Source organism: Sebastes fasciatus, chromosome 3 (genome assembly GCF_043250625.1).
Source record: "Sebastes fasciatus isolate fSebFas1 chromosome 3, fSebFas1.pri, whole genome shotgun sequence".
Classification (NCBI taxonomy): Eukaryota; Metazoa; Chordata; class Actinopteri; order Perciformes; family Sebastidae; genus Sebastes; species Sebastes fasciatus.
Genome location: NC_133797.1, coordinates 30,138,569 through 30,159,126, shown reverse-complemented (window position 1 = coordinate 30,159,126; position 20,558 = coordinate 30,138,569). Strand labels below are relative to the sequence as shown.

The 20,558-nt window shown below is 41.2% G+C and overlaps 1 protein-coding gene and 1 long non-coding RNA gene across 8 annotated transcripts in view; both read left to right on the top strand.

Annotated features, from left to right (window-relative positions):
• tbc1d1 (TBC1 (tre-2/USP6, BUB2, cdc16) domain family, member 1) overlaps window positions 1–9,635 on the top strand; it is a 65,868-nt gene extending 56,233 nt beyond the window's left edge. For all 7 annotated transcript variants that reach the window (XM_074630143.1, XM_074630146.1, XM_074630142.1 and 4 more), the window contains 6 exons: window positions 1,100–1,200; window positions 1,376–1,519; window positions 2,150–2,309; window positions 3,403–3,572; window positions 7,919–8,095; window positions 8,171–9,635. In XM_074630143.1, the coding sequence (XP_074486244.1) occupies window positions 1,100–1,200; window positions 1,376–1,519; window positions 2,150–2,309; window positions 3,403–3,572; window positions 7,919–8,095; window positions 8,171–8,470 (1,052 nt within the window). In that variant the 3' untranslated portion in view covers window positions 8,471–9,635. The remainder of the gene's footprint in view (window positions 1–1,099; window positions 1,201–1,375; window positions 1,520–2,149; window positions 2,310–3,402; window positions 3,573–7,918; window positions 8,096–8,170) is intronic.
• LOC141764714 (uncharacterized) lies at window positions 3,579–6,489 on the top strand. Its single transcript, XR_012593300.1, has 2 exons — window positions 3,579–4,765; window positions 5,195–6,489. It is a non-coding gene; the product is annotated as an uncharacterized LOC141764714 (long non-coding RNA).
• Window positions 9,636–20,558: the final 10,923 nt, after the last annotated feature.

The window sequence follows — 20,558 nt, the reverse complement described above, 5'->3', positions numbered from 1 at the left end:
CTTTCAACATCAAATGTACCCAACACCTCCCAGCCAAAAACCCACACACACTCACAGTACCTACACCCCACCCACATAACACCCACATACATATACACACCCACCCACACACCCCTGTTTTTGCTGTTGACCCTGTGTCTTTCATCATGTTGACTATCATGTTATTTTCTCTACATCAAACAGGGTGGGGACAGAGGTAACGGCATACAGAGTTGACAGTTTGCTAACGTGGCCAAATATAAGGGTGTTATGTGCTGTAGGGTAAAAACAGCACATTGTGTACGACACTGAAGCAGCAAAGAGGCGTGCAGGTCAACAACTCAAGGTCGTCCACTACAAACTTTAACATGCAAATACGCAATTTAAATGCATTAACATGAGTTAGGCAAGGAGGAGGAGGTTAAGAATTTAGTCTTGTGAAGTTCAGCACTCCCACACCTTACATTCACACACACACACACACACACATACACACTTTCCTTCAGGCAGGGGAGGGAGTCTAGGCATTATGTTTACAAACATAAAGCCCCCGCAGCACATTCCTCGCATACACACTCACGCAGATCGTCATTGTCTTCTCCCAAAGCCTCACTGTCACACACTGTAAGTCAAGAAGTCCCAAAATACACACACACCTGCCAATTACAGCCCTTTCCACATTAACAATGTTCTTTTACAGATCACATGTCATTATGTTGTCAAGGTGCACGTCCCATCCGCCGCTACATGTTGTGAAGGAGGCTATGCGGATTTTGCATAAAGTTGGGTGTTTTCATGAACACGTTTGTAAGCATGTCAGCTCGGAATGGGTCCACACATGCTCGCGCACTGAGCTCCTTTTCATCCATCAACAGTAGAGCGTGAAGTCTCGTATCCTTAGGCAAAGTTTAGCAGAGTTTATATGCTTCCCTTCAAACACATGTACACACCCGAAGGCGTTGGTCTCCATAGATAGTTCACTCAGGTTCTCTCCAAGAACATGTCGGACAAAATCAAATAAATCAAATTGAAACTGTTTTATCAGCATTTCATACTAAATATAAACTGTGCAGATGTTTTTGCAATTTAGATCATATCTCGCTCTTTTCTTCTGTTCCAGGTCGCACTTTTCCCACTCATCCATATTTCCAAGCACAGCTGGGGGCCGGACAGCTTTCTCTGTATAATTTACTGAAAGCCTACTCACTGCTGGACCCTGAGGTATCATTCAATTCTTCTTTTAGTGTTCTTTCTTTCACTTTCTTTCTTTCTTAGTGTCTCTCTCCTCCTCCCTCGATGATGGACTAAATGGAACTGTCAACTGTCTTTTAGGCTTAAGCCTTTTTCCCCTTCCCTGACTGTGTAAATGTCAACTTTGTTATTGTTGTTATTGTAGGTGGGCTACTGCCAGGGCCTGTCCTTCATAGCGGGAGTGCTGCTGTTACACATGGGGGAACAGGACGCCTTCAACATGCTCAAATTTCTCATGTATGACGTGGGGCTCCGCAAACAGTACAGGCCTGACATGATTATCCTGCAGGTAAAATGCACACACACACACACACACACACACACACACACACACACACACACACACAGAGTCTCTTTGTCCTTCATACATAGCACACATTTACAGAATCTGTCTGTGTCCCCTACACACCTTAAAGGGACAGTTCATCCCAAAATCAATTGAAAATATTAGCCGCAGTGATGTCTGCCTTCTCTTGAATATAATAGAAATAGATGGCATGGATTATCTTGAGTAACAGAGTCATGATTCCTAGAAAGAGAAATTGCTGTTGAGTTTATCAAATGTATTTGTTGGGTGCTTTTGAGCACCACAAGGCGAATGCCATCTAGTTCCATTATATCGGAGAGAAGGCAGACATCTCTACGGCCGACATCTCCAACACTCGGTAACTCATACCAAAACAATCTAGATTGTGATAGAAAGCAACAGTGGGAGATTCTTTACTGGAAAAAAACGTGTTTACATTTGTAATCCCTCAGTAGCACCAACATGAACTTACATTTTTGTGCAGGTGCACGTCATGCTACGGCTGAAAACCATGTACAAATCAATAAAAGCACATAATCTGCACATAATCCACACTCAACCACATGCTCCCAGTCGGAAATAAAAAAATCTCTGGTATGTTGTTCATGTCAGATTCAGATGTACCAGTTGTCGCGGCTGCTCCACGACTACCACCGGGATCTTTACATCCACCTGGAGCAGCATGAGATCGGACCCAGCTTATACGCCACCCCCTGGTTCCTCACCGCCTTCGCCTCACACTTCCCCCTCGGCTTTGTCGCCAGAGTCTTCGGTAAGCTTTGAAAGCTGCGTATGCATCTGCACTCACAGACCACACTCTTGTTTTACTTGGTCACCACACTGTTTCTTCTTCCTTAGAAAAGCTCAGCAGTATAGATGTAGAAGAGAAGCAGGATGTTGGCGGGGATTGTCTCCAGTCCCAAGTCAACTTTTCTAATTAGATCTTGGACCCAGAGTGATGGGAGGAGGGGGAGGAAAGTGGTGGAGTAGGATGAAAAAAATAGGAGGAAATAGAAGTTGTACTTCTATTTGTTCTTCTATTTCCTCCTGTTTTTCATGGGAAGAAATCTAATACGTTTGGCAGCGGGGCAAAGCTTTGATTGTTAAAATATAATCTGAAATTTTATGATTCTTTGGAATAAAGTGTCGTAACAGCGAGGCCCGTGCACACAGACACATTTGAGATGAAGTCTTTGTTTGTCAGGTACAGGCTGTTGTTTTCCTCTGAGGTGACCTTTTATCATTTGTGTAAATACCATCACACCCACAGCCCCTTTGTATACGTCTTCTTCTTTCACGTATTTGCTTTACTCTCCGTCATTCCTTTCTTACTGTTTTTTTCATGCCTCATTTTTTACACGGTGCTCAGTCAGTGAACCAGACTCTCTGGCTCCTCGTGCTCATCTGAGCATAACGCTGTGTGTGTGTGTGGGTGGGTGGGTGTGTGTGTGTGTGTGTGTGTTAGAGTGAGAGGGCATCATCATAGCACTGTGAAGTCTTTGATATCGTACAGTACGTGGGGCTCCACAACTCCGCTCCCATTCCATAATCTGTTGTATGATCTCATGCGATCCTGCCTCACCCTCACCCCACCCTGATACATTCAAAGCACGCACACAAATACACACAGCTACTCCGTCTCTGTCCTATATTTATGTTTGCTTAAACCTTTTTATTGACGTCAGCGCATCGATCCTTTAAAAAACCCTTTAAGTCAACAATCAACACAGTAAGCTGTGCTGCGAGCATCTGTCATTATTTATTTTACTGTTGCGTAATTTTAAAAAAACGCTCCCACGTCACGGCCTTTCCTACCAATTATCTCTCTTTCTTCTTTAACCTTTTGACTCCTCTTTATTTGTCAGATATGTTGTTCCTGCAGGGGTCAGAGGTCATCTTTAAGGTGGGCTTGAGCCTCCTGGGGAGCCACAAGCCTCTGATCCTGCAGCACGAGAGCCTGGAGTCCATCGTGGACTTCATCAAGACCACGCTGCCCAACCTGGGCCTTGTGCAGATGGAGAAAACCATCAACCAGGTTAGAAAAAGAAACTTTCAGTAAAGTGTAACTTCCCATTTAATCACTGGACTGACTAACTGGAATACAATACAAAGCTTTTTTGGACCTGATTTTATTTATTGTCATTTTGGGGATTATTATCAAGTATTTGAATTGCATTTCATCCTGTTGTTGGTAATATTCTGGGAAAGCAAGAAAAAGTAATCCAGCCATTGTTAAAGAATAAGTCTGGCATTACTTTTATATGTTTTATCACCAAATACCAAAACCAACAATGTGTTAACTTGTGTCCGAAATTCCATACTAAGATGCTATTATTTAGTAAAACAGTGTGAGATTTTTTTAGTACAGTATGTCCAAACCTTAGTATGAAACCAATATTACGTGAATTGCAAACTATTTCCAGTAAAATATTATGCAACGCTGGGGCAGCATGAATATCCCACAATGCAATGTGGTAGTGATAACAACATTGATAACAGGCGATGACGAACAGCTCTGTAAAGTCAATAACGCTTCAATTTAACTGTAAGTATAAGATTTCACTTTGCTAGGCGTTATATATATTTTAAATGAATTCAGACTTTGATTCTCACAAACCGTCGTTTTAGTAACATGAGGTTGGTACGGGTTACCATGGTTACACGTCTCCAACCGGCAAGGAGGCTCTCAGAAAGTGACAACATAGATTATTGCTCAGTGTTTCCGAGAAGAAAACTGTTTATTCACACAGAAGTATGTTGAACGATAGTACACATATTGGGTATGCTGTGCGTAGTATGCGATATCGGACACAGCCTTAGTCCGTCTCAATACTTCTCTATTTCCCTTTCCTGTCTGTGGTACTCAGACCCAAACCCATTTGCTTCCACTTATACTCAAAACAAACATGCCGACATTTTGGCCGATTGCCAATACCGATATATGCACATTTATCACATTTTTTTCCACCTGATTGCAGAGAACATAACGTCTCTCTTGTTGTGGAATTTACATATTATTATTATGCCTACTGTTACCATGATGGTCCACTGGCAGATGCAGACATACAGTATATACAGTATATAGTTACATTTTCAAGAAAGGCTAAATCATTTCCTAAAATAGCTGCGTACTGCAGTTTTAGACAAATGTTGCTCAAACAGGAGTAACTGGTGGATTTGTTGGGGACTATTTTCAGCCAAAGATTAAAGGGGTTGTCCAGTGATTTAGTCGTGCACTTCCATAAAGTTAGAAGACTCAGATTAAAACGAGAATGGTCAATATTGAAGCAGCATAGACTGAAATATCCTGACTATTAGTCTCTGGTATGTCTCTAGTATAACTTGAGAGCATCTTTCATTAAATATAGAATATCACTTAATTAATCGCCAACTATTTCCAGCTAAATCTTTTATTAACAAAAAGATGATTTCAGCTTCTTAAATGTGAATATTTTCTGGTTTCTTCACTCCTCTATGACAGTAAACTGATTATCTTTGAGTTGTGGACAAAACAAAAACTGTGAGGATGTCATCTTGGGCTTTGGGAAACACTGATGGACATTTTTCACCATTTTCTGACATTTTATAAACCAAACAACTACTCAATTAATCAAGAAAATAATCGACAGATTAATCGACAATGAAAATAATCGTTAGTTGCAGCCCTACACTTTTATATTTAACTCAGCATCACATACAGTAGCGATTTCCACCTCCTGTCAACTTTTGGTTAAATGAATCTGCAAACGTTAGGTAACTTTTCTGATCTTGTATATCCGTGTGTAAGTACGTAATGTTCCTAAATGTGCTCAAGAAACGTCCATCAGATCACTTAACAAACGTGCTTCATCATAAGATCTAATTTTACAACTCATGGTGGAGATAAAGAGACAACATAATTGCTTTATGACGGGCCAAAAAAATGAGGAATGATATTGTGCGTGAGTGACGGATGCTACCGATGTGAACCACACCCTCCTTCCAACAGTGATGAGGGCAGCTGATGGGTGGAGTGTCAGTGAAGTCATTTAACCTTCACCTCATGCGTCAGTGTTTGTGGTGAAAAAAACAGGAAAACTACCGTGTGTCAACAACAGCAGGCCCACATGTTGAATGACTCCAATAACCAAACTGTCACAGTCAGACTTCCTTGTGTGATGTTTGTTTTTGTGAGTCACACACATGTAAACTGAAACATTTACCATTAATGTTTACGATGAAATAAGTAGCTGACATGAGTTTGTGATGAGTCAAAGACATGTAGAGAGATGTTAACAAGGTACTCTATAGTTTAGACAGTATGTAATTTACATAGGATGGTAAAAAGGGCGTTGAGTCACGCTCTAGCTTGCCGGTACTTTCCCTCAGGTGCCACTTATCCAGGTTGTCTATATGTTCACTGTGGTGTGACTCACAGTTTCAACAAAAAAAAACAAAACAGGGAGTGTACTTTCAGGATGTTTGGAGCCGCATATGCAAAACATGTCTCCATTGTTTATTAATCATGTACATATCAAGCCCCCTCAAGCCATGTACATATCAAGCCTGTCGATGATCCCAATTTTCGTAGTGGCCAAACGGTGGTACTACAACTTCTGTGTCCGTCATGTGATGCCATTGGGCCTAAAAAGATTTTTTCCCATAGACTTACATTGGGAAAGAGACGTCTGTAACTCAGCGGATATTTTTTTTTTAAGGTGAATCAACTTCCCAGTACGAACACTCAAATAGCCGTTATTTAAATCATTAGGCCCTAAAAGCTGTAAAATGCACTATTGGCCAAATCCAGAGTTATTTCCCTTCCTCCATTCATGTGAATGAGACCCAGACCGAGGCTGAAGCGAGGGCAGGGAGGCGGAGTTAGCAAGCCGTGACGACACAGTTGTGAGCCCGTGACCAAGCAATGTGACCGAGCGGCTGCTACTGCGCCTGCTCTACGGGCCCAAAGGATGCAGAAGATCGCCGACTTTTCCAGTCGAAAGTCAAGCCGTTTTGGCATCATGCGCCACTGAGCAACTTTCATAGGAATGTACGGGGCCCCTGCCACCAACGCTGTATCCTGTTCTCTTTATACATCCATGGTATGGCTGTGTAGGTACAGGACAATCACAATCTGCTAACTTAGATTGCTGAGATCCGAGTGCACGGTGACATCGCTGTAAGGAAGTCGGACGAGGAAAGAAATGCAAACAGACCCACCGGTTAGCCAAACTTGTTTAGAAAACAAAGACAGATGCTTATCGTACTACCGTATGATTATTATTATTATTACCTGTCTGTTTTAAACACCTTGGCCTTCTGTACTTGTAATACCGTTAGGAATCATTGCCGACTTTTCTGGTCCTTTGCTTTATGAACAAAATGTGTCCTTAGAAAAAGTAGATAAACAAAGATATCTGGAGTCCAGGGTCACAACAACTGCAAACAAGAAGGAAAAATTCAAAGCACAGTGAGTCCTGAGTAATAAAAGCCTTTAATATTACAGCTGGAAGCCAAAGCCCGGACAAAGACTTTCAGCCAAAACACATTGTTTTGAATCTTTTTTGGATCTGCAACCATTTGCTTGTTTTCTTCCCTTGACAGACTCTATAAGTGTAGCTATTGTCGCATTCTTAGATCTCAGCAATTATTTTGGTGAGTAAGATTTTATCATAACGGATAGAAATGATGGCCAAACTTTTCCTTTAAAGGAATACTTCACCCCCAAAATGATAATTTGGGTTTTTAAATATCAATTACTCACTGCATGTTACCTTGAATTATTGAAGAAAACTCCTCACTTGCCTCCACGGTGAACAGAGAATCAAATAAACTGAGAAAAATTCCTGATGAATTGAAGTAAATGGAGGCTATTTAAAACACTTCCGCAGAAACAGACTTGCCCAGGCGCGCTACTGCAAGTACTGTTTATGCAGAAGTGTTTTAAATATTCAGTTTTTATCCAAGATGCATGTGTTTGGGAAGTAGTGAGCATATGACTGGATAAATGAGACTTGGATCACAACACTGCCCCCGTTTACTTCAATCCATATGAGAATTTTTCTCCATTTTTGATTCTTCATTCACCGTGAAGGCAAAAAAATCTTCGCAAATTCAAGGTAACACAGGGTGAGTATCTGATATACAAATGCTCATTTTGGGTGTGTATTCCATTTAAACATCAGTGTTACACAAGCAAAAAGGTTCTCGTGTTTCAAACATATTTTTTGGGTCATATAAAGAAAAGAATTATTCAGTTGTTGCTCATTTCAACGATTATAAAGCCAAAGGATGACAACACTGTAAAATGAGGAGGGGAAAAAAAGTAGAGAAGGGAAACAAAGAGTCTAGATAACCACATCCCGTCAGCCTAACCTGTCCAAATTCCTCCGTGTTCATCAGGTTTGTCAGATGGACATGTCCAAGCAGCTCCAGGCCTACGAGGTGGAGTACCACGTCCTGCAGGATGAGCTGCTGGACGCGCCTCTGTCCCTCAACCAACAACAGCGAGCCGCACAGCTGGAGAGGATCAATCAGAGCCTCCGGCAGCAGAACCTTGACCTGCTTGATGAGCTGCAGGTACACACACACACACAAATAGAGACAAGGTATCTTCTCTTTTACTTTGATTTCAACCATCCTTCTCTCCCTCAGGTGTCTCACGCTCGCGTCTGCAGCTTGGAGGGCCGAGTGGAGGTTTTGGGCCAGTCGGAGGACCAGCTGAGGGAGCACGTTTCTGCGCTGGAGGAGGAGAAGATGCAGCTAGCGAGCACCGTCACACGCCTACAGGACCTCCTCGCCAGCCTCGGCATACACACAACCCCCGATGGACACACACTCCCCCCGCCCTCTGAGAGACACACAGCGACGTCAAAGGTGGAAGACAGAGAGGGTCTGGCGAACAGGACTGTGGACTCTGTTCCCCACCCTTTGGTTCTTCCAGAGGGCTCTTAACTGCACCTAATATTTTTTTCCAAATGGTAAGGTCGACCGGAGGAAGAGCCGTTTGTGGACGGCCCTGGAAGAGAAGGTCAAGTGAGACGTTAAGATGACTCCTTACCTTGAGCTTTATCTTCTTCCCAGCTCCAGAATGTTTTAATAAAAAGAGTAAATACAGAGAGGAGAAGAATGGAAATATAACAAAAAAGGGGATGAGGTTAAAAGAAAAAGAAAAATAAAGGATGGCAGCCTTGAGTGTTATCTCAAAGTGTCCACTTCCCACTCTCTAACAAATATAAATGCACACGTGATTCGAACAACAATCCCCAAAGGAAGCACTGCTGTCCCACTGGGCCTCTACTGTAAAAACAGTTACATTTGCACCTGTACTTGTATGTATGTTTGTCTTTAAATGTCTGTGAGTGTCTTCACTCATGTGTTTTATGCTCCTGTGTCGGATGCAACAAGGCTAAAATAGCCAAAGAATGTCCTTTTATTAATATAAAACAAGCTCGAACAAACAGGTTATTGATCACACTTTAAGTAAATAATACAAAGTTGAAATCTTTCCAAAGAAAAAGTGCGATATAAAATGAGATGAAGGGACGGGTGAAGAAATAAGCTTCATGACGAGGTGTTTTTCTTTTTGTTTCTCTATTATATAAGTTAGATCTTGGATGGCGGTGCTCATATTTAGAGGTCAAAGGTGAACTATATTTGATTTCTCCTCTGTATTTCTGATCTTCCACGGTTTCCTGATCCTGTATGCATTTTAAACTTTAGTTACAGTAGCTCACAGGAAGAATAACGCAATAAATCCAGTCTATTTCACATCCTGTATTTTCACCTTTGAATACACGTCGATCCGTCTGTGTAGAAAGGGAAATGGATGCATCATTAAAAAAGTAGCTGTGCCTTTCTAATGAGGGGAAGGACAGACTTGTTCAGATCAATTGATTTAAATTACTTCAAAACACACTTCTGTCTGAAACTTTCAAACAGGAAACCTCTGCTGTTGAGACAATCTGTCAGCTATGAGTCATTTACTGTATTCAACACACTGAATTCATTCAACCCCAGATGCAGCTTGCTGTGTTTGTATAAATGTGTGCTTGTGCACTCCACTGATGGCAACAAATCTGTTGATTTACACTGTAAAAAATATCTAGCTTTTACTCCTGACTCTCCTTGCACATGTGTTTTAATTGATTATTGCTATTATTGTTATCCTGTACTTTAAAATACATTTCATATCCTTTCACACTTGTGTGTGTGTGTGTTTACCTGCATACAGTTTGGACTCACATGTGTCAGGTGTCACCCTGTTAGAGATGCTGTCGGTTGTTACCACCGCCTGTCTAAACACGCCAGTCACTTTGAATGCTACGGGCTTGATATAAGGTTTCAAGCATATGGGAGTATACTGTACACAGTATTTAAAACACAGACGTGCATTTGTTTCCGGGAACTCCTCCTGAAGTTGAGGAAAAAAGGCATGTTGGGGCAAGTTGTGACTCTTTTAGTATGCATGTATGTGTATGTGTACACAACAGAAAAAACAACTACAGCAGAACCTCAGCCCCAAAAAAATATGAAAATACACAATGGAACAGAATTTGGCCTTATATTAATCATCATTTTAACTTTTAGAAAATGAAAACAGCAGGTTTGTGCATCACAAACTTCAAGCACATAAAAAATATGCTAATCATTTGCTATGTATATGTACACTCCACTGCTAAATGCCCTGTTTTTTTCCAGACAAACTTGTATTTTTGTTTTGTTATTTGGAGGACAGCATTTCCTCGAAGTCTAGCTCAAAGAAACAGGCGTGTATGATTACACAGAGCTCCCAGCCAGATCGTTTTCTTGTCACATTTCTAAACCTGTTTGAGGACCTCTGAGTTTACCCATTAATCAAGCAGCTGGTCGAGGTGGAGCCGCCTATTTATCAGGACGTTTCCGTGTGAGCACGTGATCATAATAATTAACAAAAACAACTATGATGAAGGCCATTACAGGTATTTTATACAGTTTACTCTGCCGTTAAATCATGGCAAAGAACAAAACACTGAAGAGGTAACGTTCATAAAGGCAACATTTCCACATGTCCCAGTTCTATATCTCACACGTATCTTTAGTGTTTTTACAGTTAGTATACAAGCAATTAACATACTTAAAGCTGCGCAGATCAACATTTTTATATCAACAATAGATTAAATAACTGCATATAATGAGAAACGGGTCGCTCAAGGTGACAAAAAACCCACAGGGAATTTTCACCTGACTGCAGTTTCTCTAAGCTCATTGTTTTGGCTTTATGCCAACTTTTGGTTCATGCTCTCAAAAAAGCTCTAAAACCCCACTGAACCCTACCTGCTCAGCACCAAACAGCAGACAGACACAGTTATCGACCAGCTGGTGAACATAGTGGAGCATTTAGCAGCTAAAGAGGTAGATATTTCCCTCAGGAGTTGGTGGAGACCAAAAACAGAGCTAAAAGAGCGTAAATATTAGACGTACATTCACCAGGTGGCCAGAAACCCGTCTCCAAATAAATGATAATGTTGCTCTGTAACTGCTGTATGTGTAAGCAGCTGTTTGCTAACAAATTCACCATATCAACTTAAAAGGGCATACATATATTTATATTAATTTGGTGTTAACAGCTTGTTTTTGCTGCACTCAAAGTGGCCAAAAAAATCTGTTAATGTAGGTTTAACCATGCACAGTCAATCATACTGCGACTTTTTCACAATTTATATTAAAGGGGAAATATCATGCTCATTTTCACCCTCTGCCTGAAACACTCCATTTAAGCACCTGTCTCTTTAAGCCCCTCTCCAGAAAAAGAAAAATATGGTGCACTTTTGCAAAGGTAGTTCTCAAGCTGTGGGTGGTATATTCTAATGAGCCTGCATGTCACATAGGAAGGGGAGCCAAATCTCAACGGCTTGTTGAGTCACATGTTTTCTGATCTAGGCAGCCCACAAAAAAGGATTGTTGGGTTGGTAGGAACTCCAGATACACAGATGTATGTGCACAAGCACTGAAAAGTTTTTCATGATTTGTCCCCTTTAATGTTTTGCAGGTGTGAGTCGTGCCTCCTTTTCCTCTGTGCACAGTGTGCATTGCATTGTGGGACAAAATACCCCATTATGTTTGTTAATATCTCCTCTCTCTCTTCCCACATTTGCCGTCTGCATGTCTACTCTCACAATCAAATGAATTCTAATGCTAAAATGTATGTTGACTACTAACTCACTGACAGCTCTGTAAGCGACCTTTGACCTGCCCTGTAGACGAGAGCAAGATGAAAGACTTTTTCTACAGGGATCAACAAAATAAACACATTGTTATTAGCCATAATTAGTGTCGTCAGTGAACTCTTGCCCCGATCACTGCTTTAAAGACACAGCTCAAGTGTTGAGCCAAAACAAACACTCCTGCTGAATGGAGAGTTCCATGGAACAGCAACAAAAGGAGTCAAGTTCTTGACATAATATCCAGAAGCCAGACACACCCTCCTCCTTTCCACTAATGAGACCGATCAGCAGGTAAACTGCATGGCTGCTTGATACGCGGCCACACCCTGTCAATCACCAGCCTCACTGAGGCTTGATGCTGTTAATCTATGATGATCTCTTGGACGCTTATGTGGATTTTTTATAAGCTACATAACCCTCTTTGGCCCTGCCCATCTCATGTGTGTGCCTGTGTTAAAGGCTCGGTTATCATGCAGTGTGTCGTAACAGCTACAATTGTGTGTGTGTGTGTGTTTGTGCACCTGCTGTGTCAGACCAGGTTGAAAAGGGCACAAACATCTACTCTATTCAGGAATCTCGCGTGATTGTGGTTGAAACTCAGCATCTGTGGACAGATCTTCTTAATTCTCTGGTTGAGTGAACCGAGTGGGAGCTGGATCACCCGCCGTCTAGAGTGCCGCCTACGCTGTGTGTAAACAGAGCGTATGTGTACAGAGTGGGTGTCTACAGTACAGTGTGTTTATGTGTCTCTCCGAGCAGACTGCCAGGGGTTGTGCCGCTGCCCTGAGTTTTGTTTTGTTGGACTTGGCTTCTGTTTACCCCTCCACACTCCACCTCAGACCTGCCCTGCCCTGCCCTGCCCTGCCCTGCCCTGCATCAAGCTCCACCACATGCCGGTATCCTCCTACCACCATGATCCAGCAGCACACTCTGAGTCAGCCTGAGAGAGGGATTTTCAAGCTGAGGATGTGATAATTACAAATCAATTATACACAAGTAGTTTGAGGGCAGTGTATTGTGTGATATCAGAGGTTATCCAGCTCCGTTCCCCTCCATCTGGAAGAAAAGCATGCTAGTAAACGCAATCTCTGAACCCATCGACTATCAGTCTGACGATGGATAAGACTCTGGGGGCCAGCGGATATCTGGGCAAAGACTTCCTTTTCCGTGCGCTGCTCATCAATCCAATTAGCAACTTGAGATGTGAGACTGGAGTTGGAGTTGTGAGACGTGTTCGACCGGATTGTTTCACAAATAGTCAGTTTACAAACTCATTTTAAACCAATAAAAAGTGAAATCATCGTCAGACGATAGCCTGGGTTCCCAGATTGCATTTTGGCCAATGCATTCGGCCTCTTTTGCTCTCCACACATACTGTTTACCTGCATTCAACCAAAGACGTGATTGGTCAATACTGCTCGGACTACAACCAGAAACCAGAACGCTTCTGGTAACAAAATCTTGTCCCGTATCCTACAGATTCTACATGTGAATGCCAAATCTGTTATTAGAGATTAAGTTAAGTGCTAACATCACTCAGCATGCTAACATGCTCACAATGACAATAGCCATATTTCCTTTCACATATTTTTATGCACGTTTTGTGTGTCCCGTTAGAAAATCTGTATGGAAATGGCAAATTTTGATAAAACTTCCTCAATTGCGCAAAAATAGTTTTTATGCTTGCTTGAAGTGGCGGATTATAGCCATTAGGCTATACCGCCAACTTCTAACCAAACTACGCTGTAGCCTCGTTTATTCACCTAAATCACATTTCTTTTTGGGACATTTCAAAAATTTGCTTACAATTAGCTTGACAGTTGAATGGAAACACGGCTAATGACTTACATGCTGATTTTTCAGATATAGCCTGATGTTTGCCATGTTCACCATCTGAGTTTAGCGTGTTAGCATTGCTAATATTTGCTGAGGCTGATGGAAATGTCATTAGATCGGCAGATATTTGGTCATAAACCGAAGCATTACAATTTTTATTTCGACCCGATGACGGAAAGATGAATAGTTAAGGAATCACCGACGTTATTACAATTCATCCTGAGGAGGACATAAATGTTAGTACCAAAATTCATGACAATCCATCCAAAAGTTGTGACATTTCACTCAAAACCACTAATGTGAACCTCATGATGGTGCTAAAAGAAAAACTCAGGGGATCACCAAAGTTAGTAGGATTCATCCTCTGGGAACCATGAATGGCTTTACCAAATTTCATTGCAATCCATCCAGTAGTTGTTGAGATATATCAGTCTGGACCAAAGTGGCGGACTGACTGACTGACTGACTGAGCTACACTGCTAGCTGGTTATCTTTATCAGCTCACCTTTACACACCAATAAATTCCTACTTCATCCTTTTATGTGGTGTATAAAGTAATTCAGGTGGATGTAATCATTAATGATGCTCTGTTTAAAGACACGTAACAGCACATCAAGTGCTAAGATGAGAGTGCACTGGTCAGTACAAAAGGGCGAACGGTGTCAGTAGCAGCTCATAAAGCACTACTGCAGCACTAAATCCTGATAAGCAACTACTTTACCTGAAGCACCCGGATAATTCAGAGTGATGGAGGCCATAAAGCCAGCTCCTGATTATACTGGTCCTGCTGTGTGGTCGGGCTTGTCGATCTTGGGGGAAACCTCTAATGTACAGAAAAGTATGCATTTCATATTAACATTAGTTACAGGAATAGGAGAGGAAACAGAAGAAGCTGCAGTCTATTGGGTGTCTTTTTTCTCTGTTTTATTGTTTTACATGAAGCAAAAACAAAATCCACAAATTAAATAAGAAATGCTGAAACAAGGTTAGGTCTGGAATTGAAAGTCTGTTTTGACTGCAATGCTGTTACTAGCATTAGAAGTAATCCATTACTGTTTGACGGACAATGTTAGAGTTAAAAACTACACTTCTTCCAATCAGGTCCCTTATCGTTTTTTGTCTAAGTTAGGTGTGCTAACCTCATCACACTTCCAGGTGGTAAACTGCTTCACCTGCATGAACACAAGTCCTGCCTTTATTACACATGTCGATGTGTCCTTGAGCAAGACACTTAACTCAAAATTGCTCCCGAAGACTGTGAATGTAGATTAGATCCTGATGGGCAGGGTGGCACCTTGCATGGCAGCCTCGGCCATCAGTATATGAATGTGTGTGTGTGAATGGGTGAATATTGACATGTAGTGTAAAGCGCTATGAGTGGTCGGAAGACTAGAAAGGTGCTATATACAAGCAAGTCCATTTACCATTTACAGTGTTAACGTTAGTGGTGTAACAAACCGTAGTTGATCCGCACAGACCCCCAACCCCACAGATCTACTGACACTAAGATGGGGTGAAGGGTGAAGGTCATGTGTCAGCACTGTTATGCCACACAGCAACACGGCCTCTGATTGGTCGACAGACTCGACCCCAGTGCATCATGGGATATATCTTGCACTCTGTATGCTTCAGATAACGGCTAACGACAACAACAACAACTCCTTTCAACACGGATACATGGATAAATAATTATAAATGCTATCATTTAATTATTACTTTATTTACCTAATGATGGTAAAGTAGTCCAGGGATAATGTCTCATACTACATACTCAGTAGGTACAGCAGGTGGCAGTACGCACTTTATAAGTAACGGTTGTAACCCGCCATTAAACAAGAAGAAGAAGAAGAAGGAGAAAAAGAAGAAAATAGATATATAATCACAAAAGACATTCATTATTGAATTTATTAGTTTTATAAAGTCTCTAAAAAAACATTGTCATGATGGATGACAAAGCTTCTGAAAGGGACACGGTCACAGTTAAAAATCTACAACAGTAATGTGAGTAGCATTCCAGCTAACTACTACTACTACTACTACCACTAATACTACCACTACTACTGCTACTACTACTACTACTACTACTACTACTACTACTACTACCACTACTACTACTACTACTGCTACTACTACTACTACCACTACTACTACTACCACTACTACTACTACTACTGCCACTACTACTACTACCACTACTACTACTACCACTACTACTACTGCTACTACTACTACTACTACTACTAATACTACCACTACTACTGCTACTACTACTACTACTACTACTACTACTACTACTACTACCACTACTACTACTACTACTGCTACTACTACTACTACCACTACTACTACTACCACTACTACTACTACTACTGCTACTACTACTACTACCACTACTACTACTACCACTACTACTACTGCTACTACTACTACTACCACTACTACTGCTACTACTACTACCACTACTACTACTACTACTACTACTGCTACTACTACTACCACCACTACTACTACTACTACTACTACTGCTACTACTACTACCACCACTACTACTACTACTAGCCTACTACTACTACTACTACTACTACTACTACTACTGCTACTACTACTACCACTACTACTACTACTACTACTACCACTAATACTACCACTACTACTGCTACTACTACTACTACTACTACTACTACTACTACCACTACTACTACTACTACTGCTACTACTACTACTACCACTACTACTACTACCACTACTACTACTACTACTGCTACTACTACTACTACCACTACTACTACTACCACTACTACTACTGCTACTACTACTACTACCACTACTACTGCTACTACTACTACCACTACTACTACTACTACTACTACTGCTACTACTACTACCACCACTACTACTACTACTACTACTACTGCTACTACTACTACTACCACTACTACTGCTACTACTACTACCACTACTACTACTACTACTACTACTGCTACTACTACTACCACCACTACTACTACTACTACTACTACTGCTACTACTACCACTACTACTACTACTACTGCTACTACTACTACTACCACTACTACTACTACTACTACTACCACTACTACTACTACTACTGCTACTACTACTACCACTACTACTACTACTACTACTGCTACTACTACTACCACTACTACTACTACTACTGCTACTACTACCACTACTACTACTACTACTGCTACTACTACTACCACTACTACTACTACTACTACTACCACTACTACTACTACTACTACTGCTACTACTACTACCACTACTACTACCACCACTACTACTACTACTACTGCTACTACTACTACTACCACTACTACTACTACTACAAGTAGTAATTGGAGTACTTTGGTTCCATGGACGACATCACTGCCCTTACAATCCTCTATTGTCACATTGACTTTTCCAGAAAAGCATTTACATTGTCCCCTTTTAAAGATACAAACAACATATGCAGTAACTCAGAATAGTTTGACACAATTTCTGTTGAAGATTTCTATTTTTGCACTCTGTGTATGAGGCGTGTCAGTCAACTATATTTTATAGAGAAAACTATAGCTGACTGACACACCTCACACAGAGTTCAATGCTGAATAAACCAACAGAAACAGCAGGTCTTTTTCAAAGAAACGTCAACGGCCTTAGCAAGGAAATTGCACATAGAGTATATCTCCCACCCTGTGCATTTCAACATCCCTGTCTGTGTAACTGTGTGTGTTTCAACATACCACCCAGACGTTGCAGCTCCACATGTCTAAACTGATAGTTAACATGGTTCTGTTGCATAATAATGTGTTCAGTGATTGATTCGTACATTCCTCTGTAATCTGACTAAATTTAATTTGAAGTGTGTTTGTGCGCATGATACGTGTTTGACACATCACAATTCATGGAAATTAGATGAACACTCCTTTCTGATTATTTCTCTGTCTACTATGATCAACAGAAACATCACGCCTGCCATTTATCATGTGGCTGTTTGAAACTATAAAAGTGACAAACTGCTGTACAAATAAACACAATTAAGCATTTTGTAAATATAAGAACGGAGGGTTTTTCTAACAATGTTCCAATTTGTAATTTGTCCTGCATGTCATAATGACTCAGTGAATATTTGAGATGGTAAACAGTGTTATAAATTAAAAAAATATGTAGATAAGCGTTGGTTTGAGGTTACAGGCAGCTGGCATTTTAAAATAATGATTTATGACTGCTGATATGTGGGCTGATTAACACTTATTAAATCAAAGGTCATAAAAATATGATCTGTATTGGGCCAAACCCTCAATAATACAATACAGCTAAGTTATTATTGCTATTATATGATAAGATCGGAAACACGTCTTATCTAACTATGAAGCTAGGAATCTCTGTCTATCTGTCTGTGTGTGTGTCCTCCGCATATCTCAAGAACCGCTCATCTAATCTACTTCACACTTGGCAGGGATATTACTGGGGACCCAAGAGAGTGCTTTGTCGAATTTGGTGCGATATTAATAAACTTCGAATAAACAAGCACTCAGTGCTCTGTTCAGCCAGTGGGGGGCGGGGCTTCAAGGCTCTGCAGACAGTCCATCATGTCGTCTGAAGCGAGCACACCGCGGCTCATTGCAGTTCACTGCTGGATATACATTGGAAAGAAACCGCTTATAGTAATCATGTCTGACCGAATCTTTGTTGTTGTGCATCATTTCTCATGCAGATTACCATGTAATTGACATTTGTATATGTATTACATGAATACAAAGTGATGAAACGGACCGCTTCGCTATTTACTGGCTCGCGTCTTCTGCCTTTTTCCTCACCTAAGGTGAGACATTGCTGTTTTTGGCCGGCTCTGCAGCGTGAGCATGCATGCAGAACGCCGCCTCTTTGCCGGGGCTCCTCACCGCTCACCTGGTAGCGGCATGGAGGGAAATGGGCGCCGGTCTGCATGTGTGCTGCAGAGCCGTTTCAGGATTGGTAAAATTTCACTTCGGGGGCATTACGTGATCAGGCATTATCAATCCACTTAACAAGGGTGCTTTCCCCGTACGCATTCGTTTTTCATTCAGAGAATGAGAGAATACCCGTCGTGATATCAATGTGCACGCAGCATCAGCCTCAGGAATCCAGCAAGAAAGCATGCGGTCCGCGAGGGAAAGTAACAAGAAAGTAAAAAACAAAACAATAATTCAATTAATGTTAGTCTAACGTAGTTTAAAAATGTTTTTCCTTATGTTGTCATGTATGAAAAGACCCAAAATGAACATTATAAGAGACTACTTGATGACTAATAGTGAATTATTTAAACAGCGTTTGTATATTCTGTCCAAAGCTTTTTGATCCGTATAAGCAGTTGATCACTATAAGCAGTTTCAACTGTACTAACATTATACGTTACATGCATGCTGGATATACTAACGTTACAGTCGGACTTCACCTCCCAGGAGTCAACACAAGCGGATAGCCAACTGGACGCAGAGTCGAACCTGAGTGTGTTTCACTGGTGTGACCGTGAGTAAGCTGTTGGTGTGTTTTTCACCATGAGTAAGACTGTATTTCAGACTTGATACTACCTTACAACACTAATGATGTTATCGCCAGCAAAATCACTCCGCTAATTGAATCCATGCTCTACATTACAAGCCTGGTGGTTATGTCAAAGCAAGTGACTAATACACCTGTTTGGAAATTGCCTTTGCTAAGTGTATTTCACCGATGTCTCTCACCGCGAGTAACCGCAACCTGCAAGGTGTTTTTAAGGGGGTGATTTAGGGGCCTTTTTTAAGTTATTTCGGGGTACAATGAGTTAGAATGGTTTACATAATTCAATATTTGTCATATATAAACATCATAATAAATCAAAAGCTGTTAGAGGTGGCCCTTTTAGTTGGGGCCCCAGGCACTAACGGTGAAGTCTGCCCCTGTCACAGACCAACCTTTCAGCCCGTAAACAGGCATGTTTTGAACGTGCACTGCACTAGTTTAATTCATCAGTTGTTTCTTTTATAGCCATAAAAGATTGACTATGAATCACAACTAATCAACTGTAAACCTGGGCATGTCTGAGCAGCCATGTTACAGTGGCCAATTGTTACTCCCTTGTTCCCCACAGTCTTTTTTTCTTCCTCTGTACATTTAAAGCTGCAGTGGGAAGAACTGGAGACCGTTTTAATTTTTATAAAACGGTCATTATATCCTACATACAGTAGTGTATGAGACAGGTAATCTGAACAAAATCATGTGCCTCTGTGTCCTCCGGTGCTCCTAACGGCATATGCAAGATTTCACAGACCGGAGGAAAACAACCAATCAGAGCCAAGCTGGAGCCTGACGTCTCTGAGCAGCTGTCAATCACTCGCAAACTCCGAACAAACAGTCAAACTAGGCAGCGCTGATCAAATAGGAATTACTATTCTGTTACTGTAATGCCTATTTCTCGCTTAAAATGTTCTCAGAAACATCTTGTAGTGTAATGTTTAGCTGTAAAATGAGAAAGTTTGTGATCCGGCAGCCATGTCGAGATCAGTTGAGGAAATACTAAGCACCGCCCACCAGCCGGAGCACCGTTTGATCGGAGTTCGTGAGTGATTAACAGCTGCCTCCGTTGAATGAACAGCCAATAAACGCTCGCTCTCTGAAATGACCTGTGATTGGCCAAAGTCTCCCGTCACGGGCTAGATTTTTTAAAGCCTGAAAACAGAGCCATGAGGGGGAGCAGAAGTCTAGTTTTCTCTCAGAACACTTGAATTACAATATGCTGAAAGGTTATTATGAATTTTTTTGTCCAATGATGCCAAAAACATTCTGCCTACTGCAGGTTTAAGTAAAAGTAGTAACCTGTAAGTATCTTATTAGTACCTAATTCATAAAACAGGCTGTATTATAAAGTGTCCCTGTCCTGTTAGAAATCTAACAGGGTAGAAGTATAAAGTGGCATAAAATGGAAATACTAAAGTAAAATACAAGTAGCTCAAGTAGTGAGTATTGAGGAC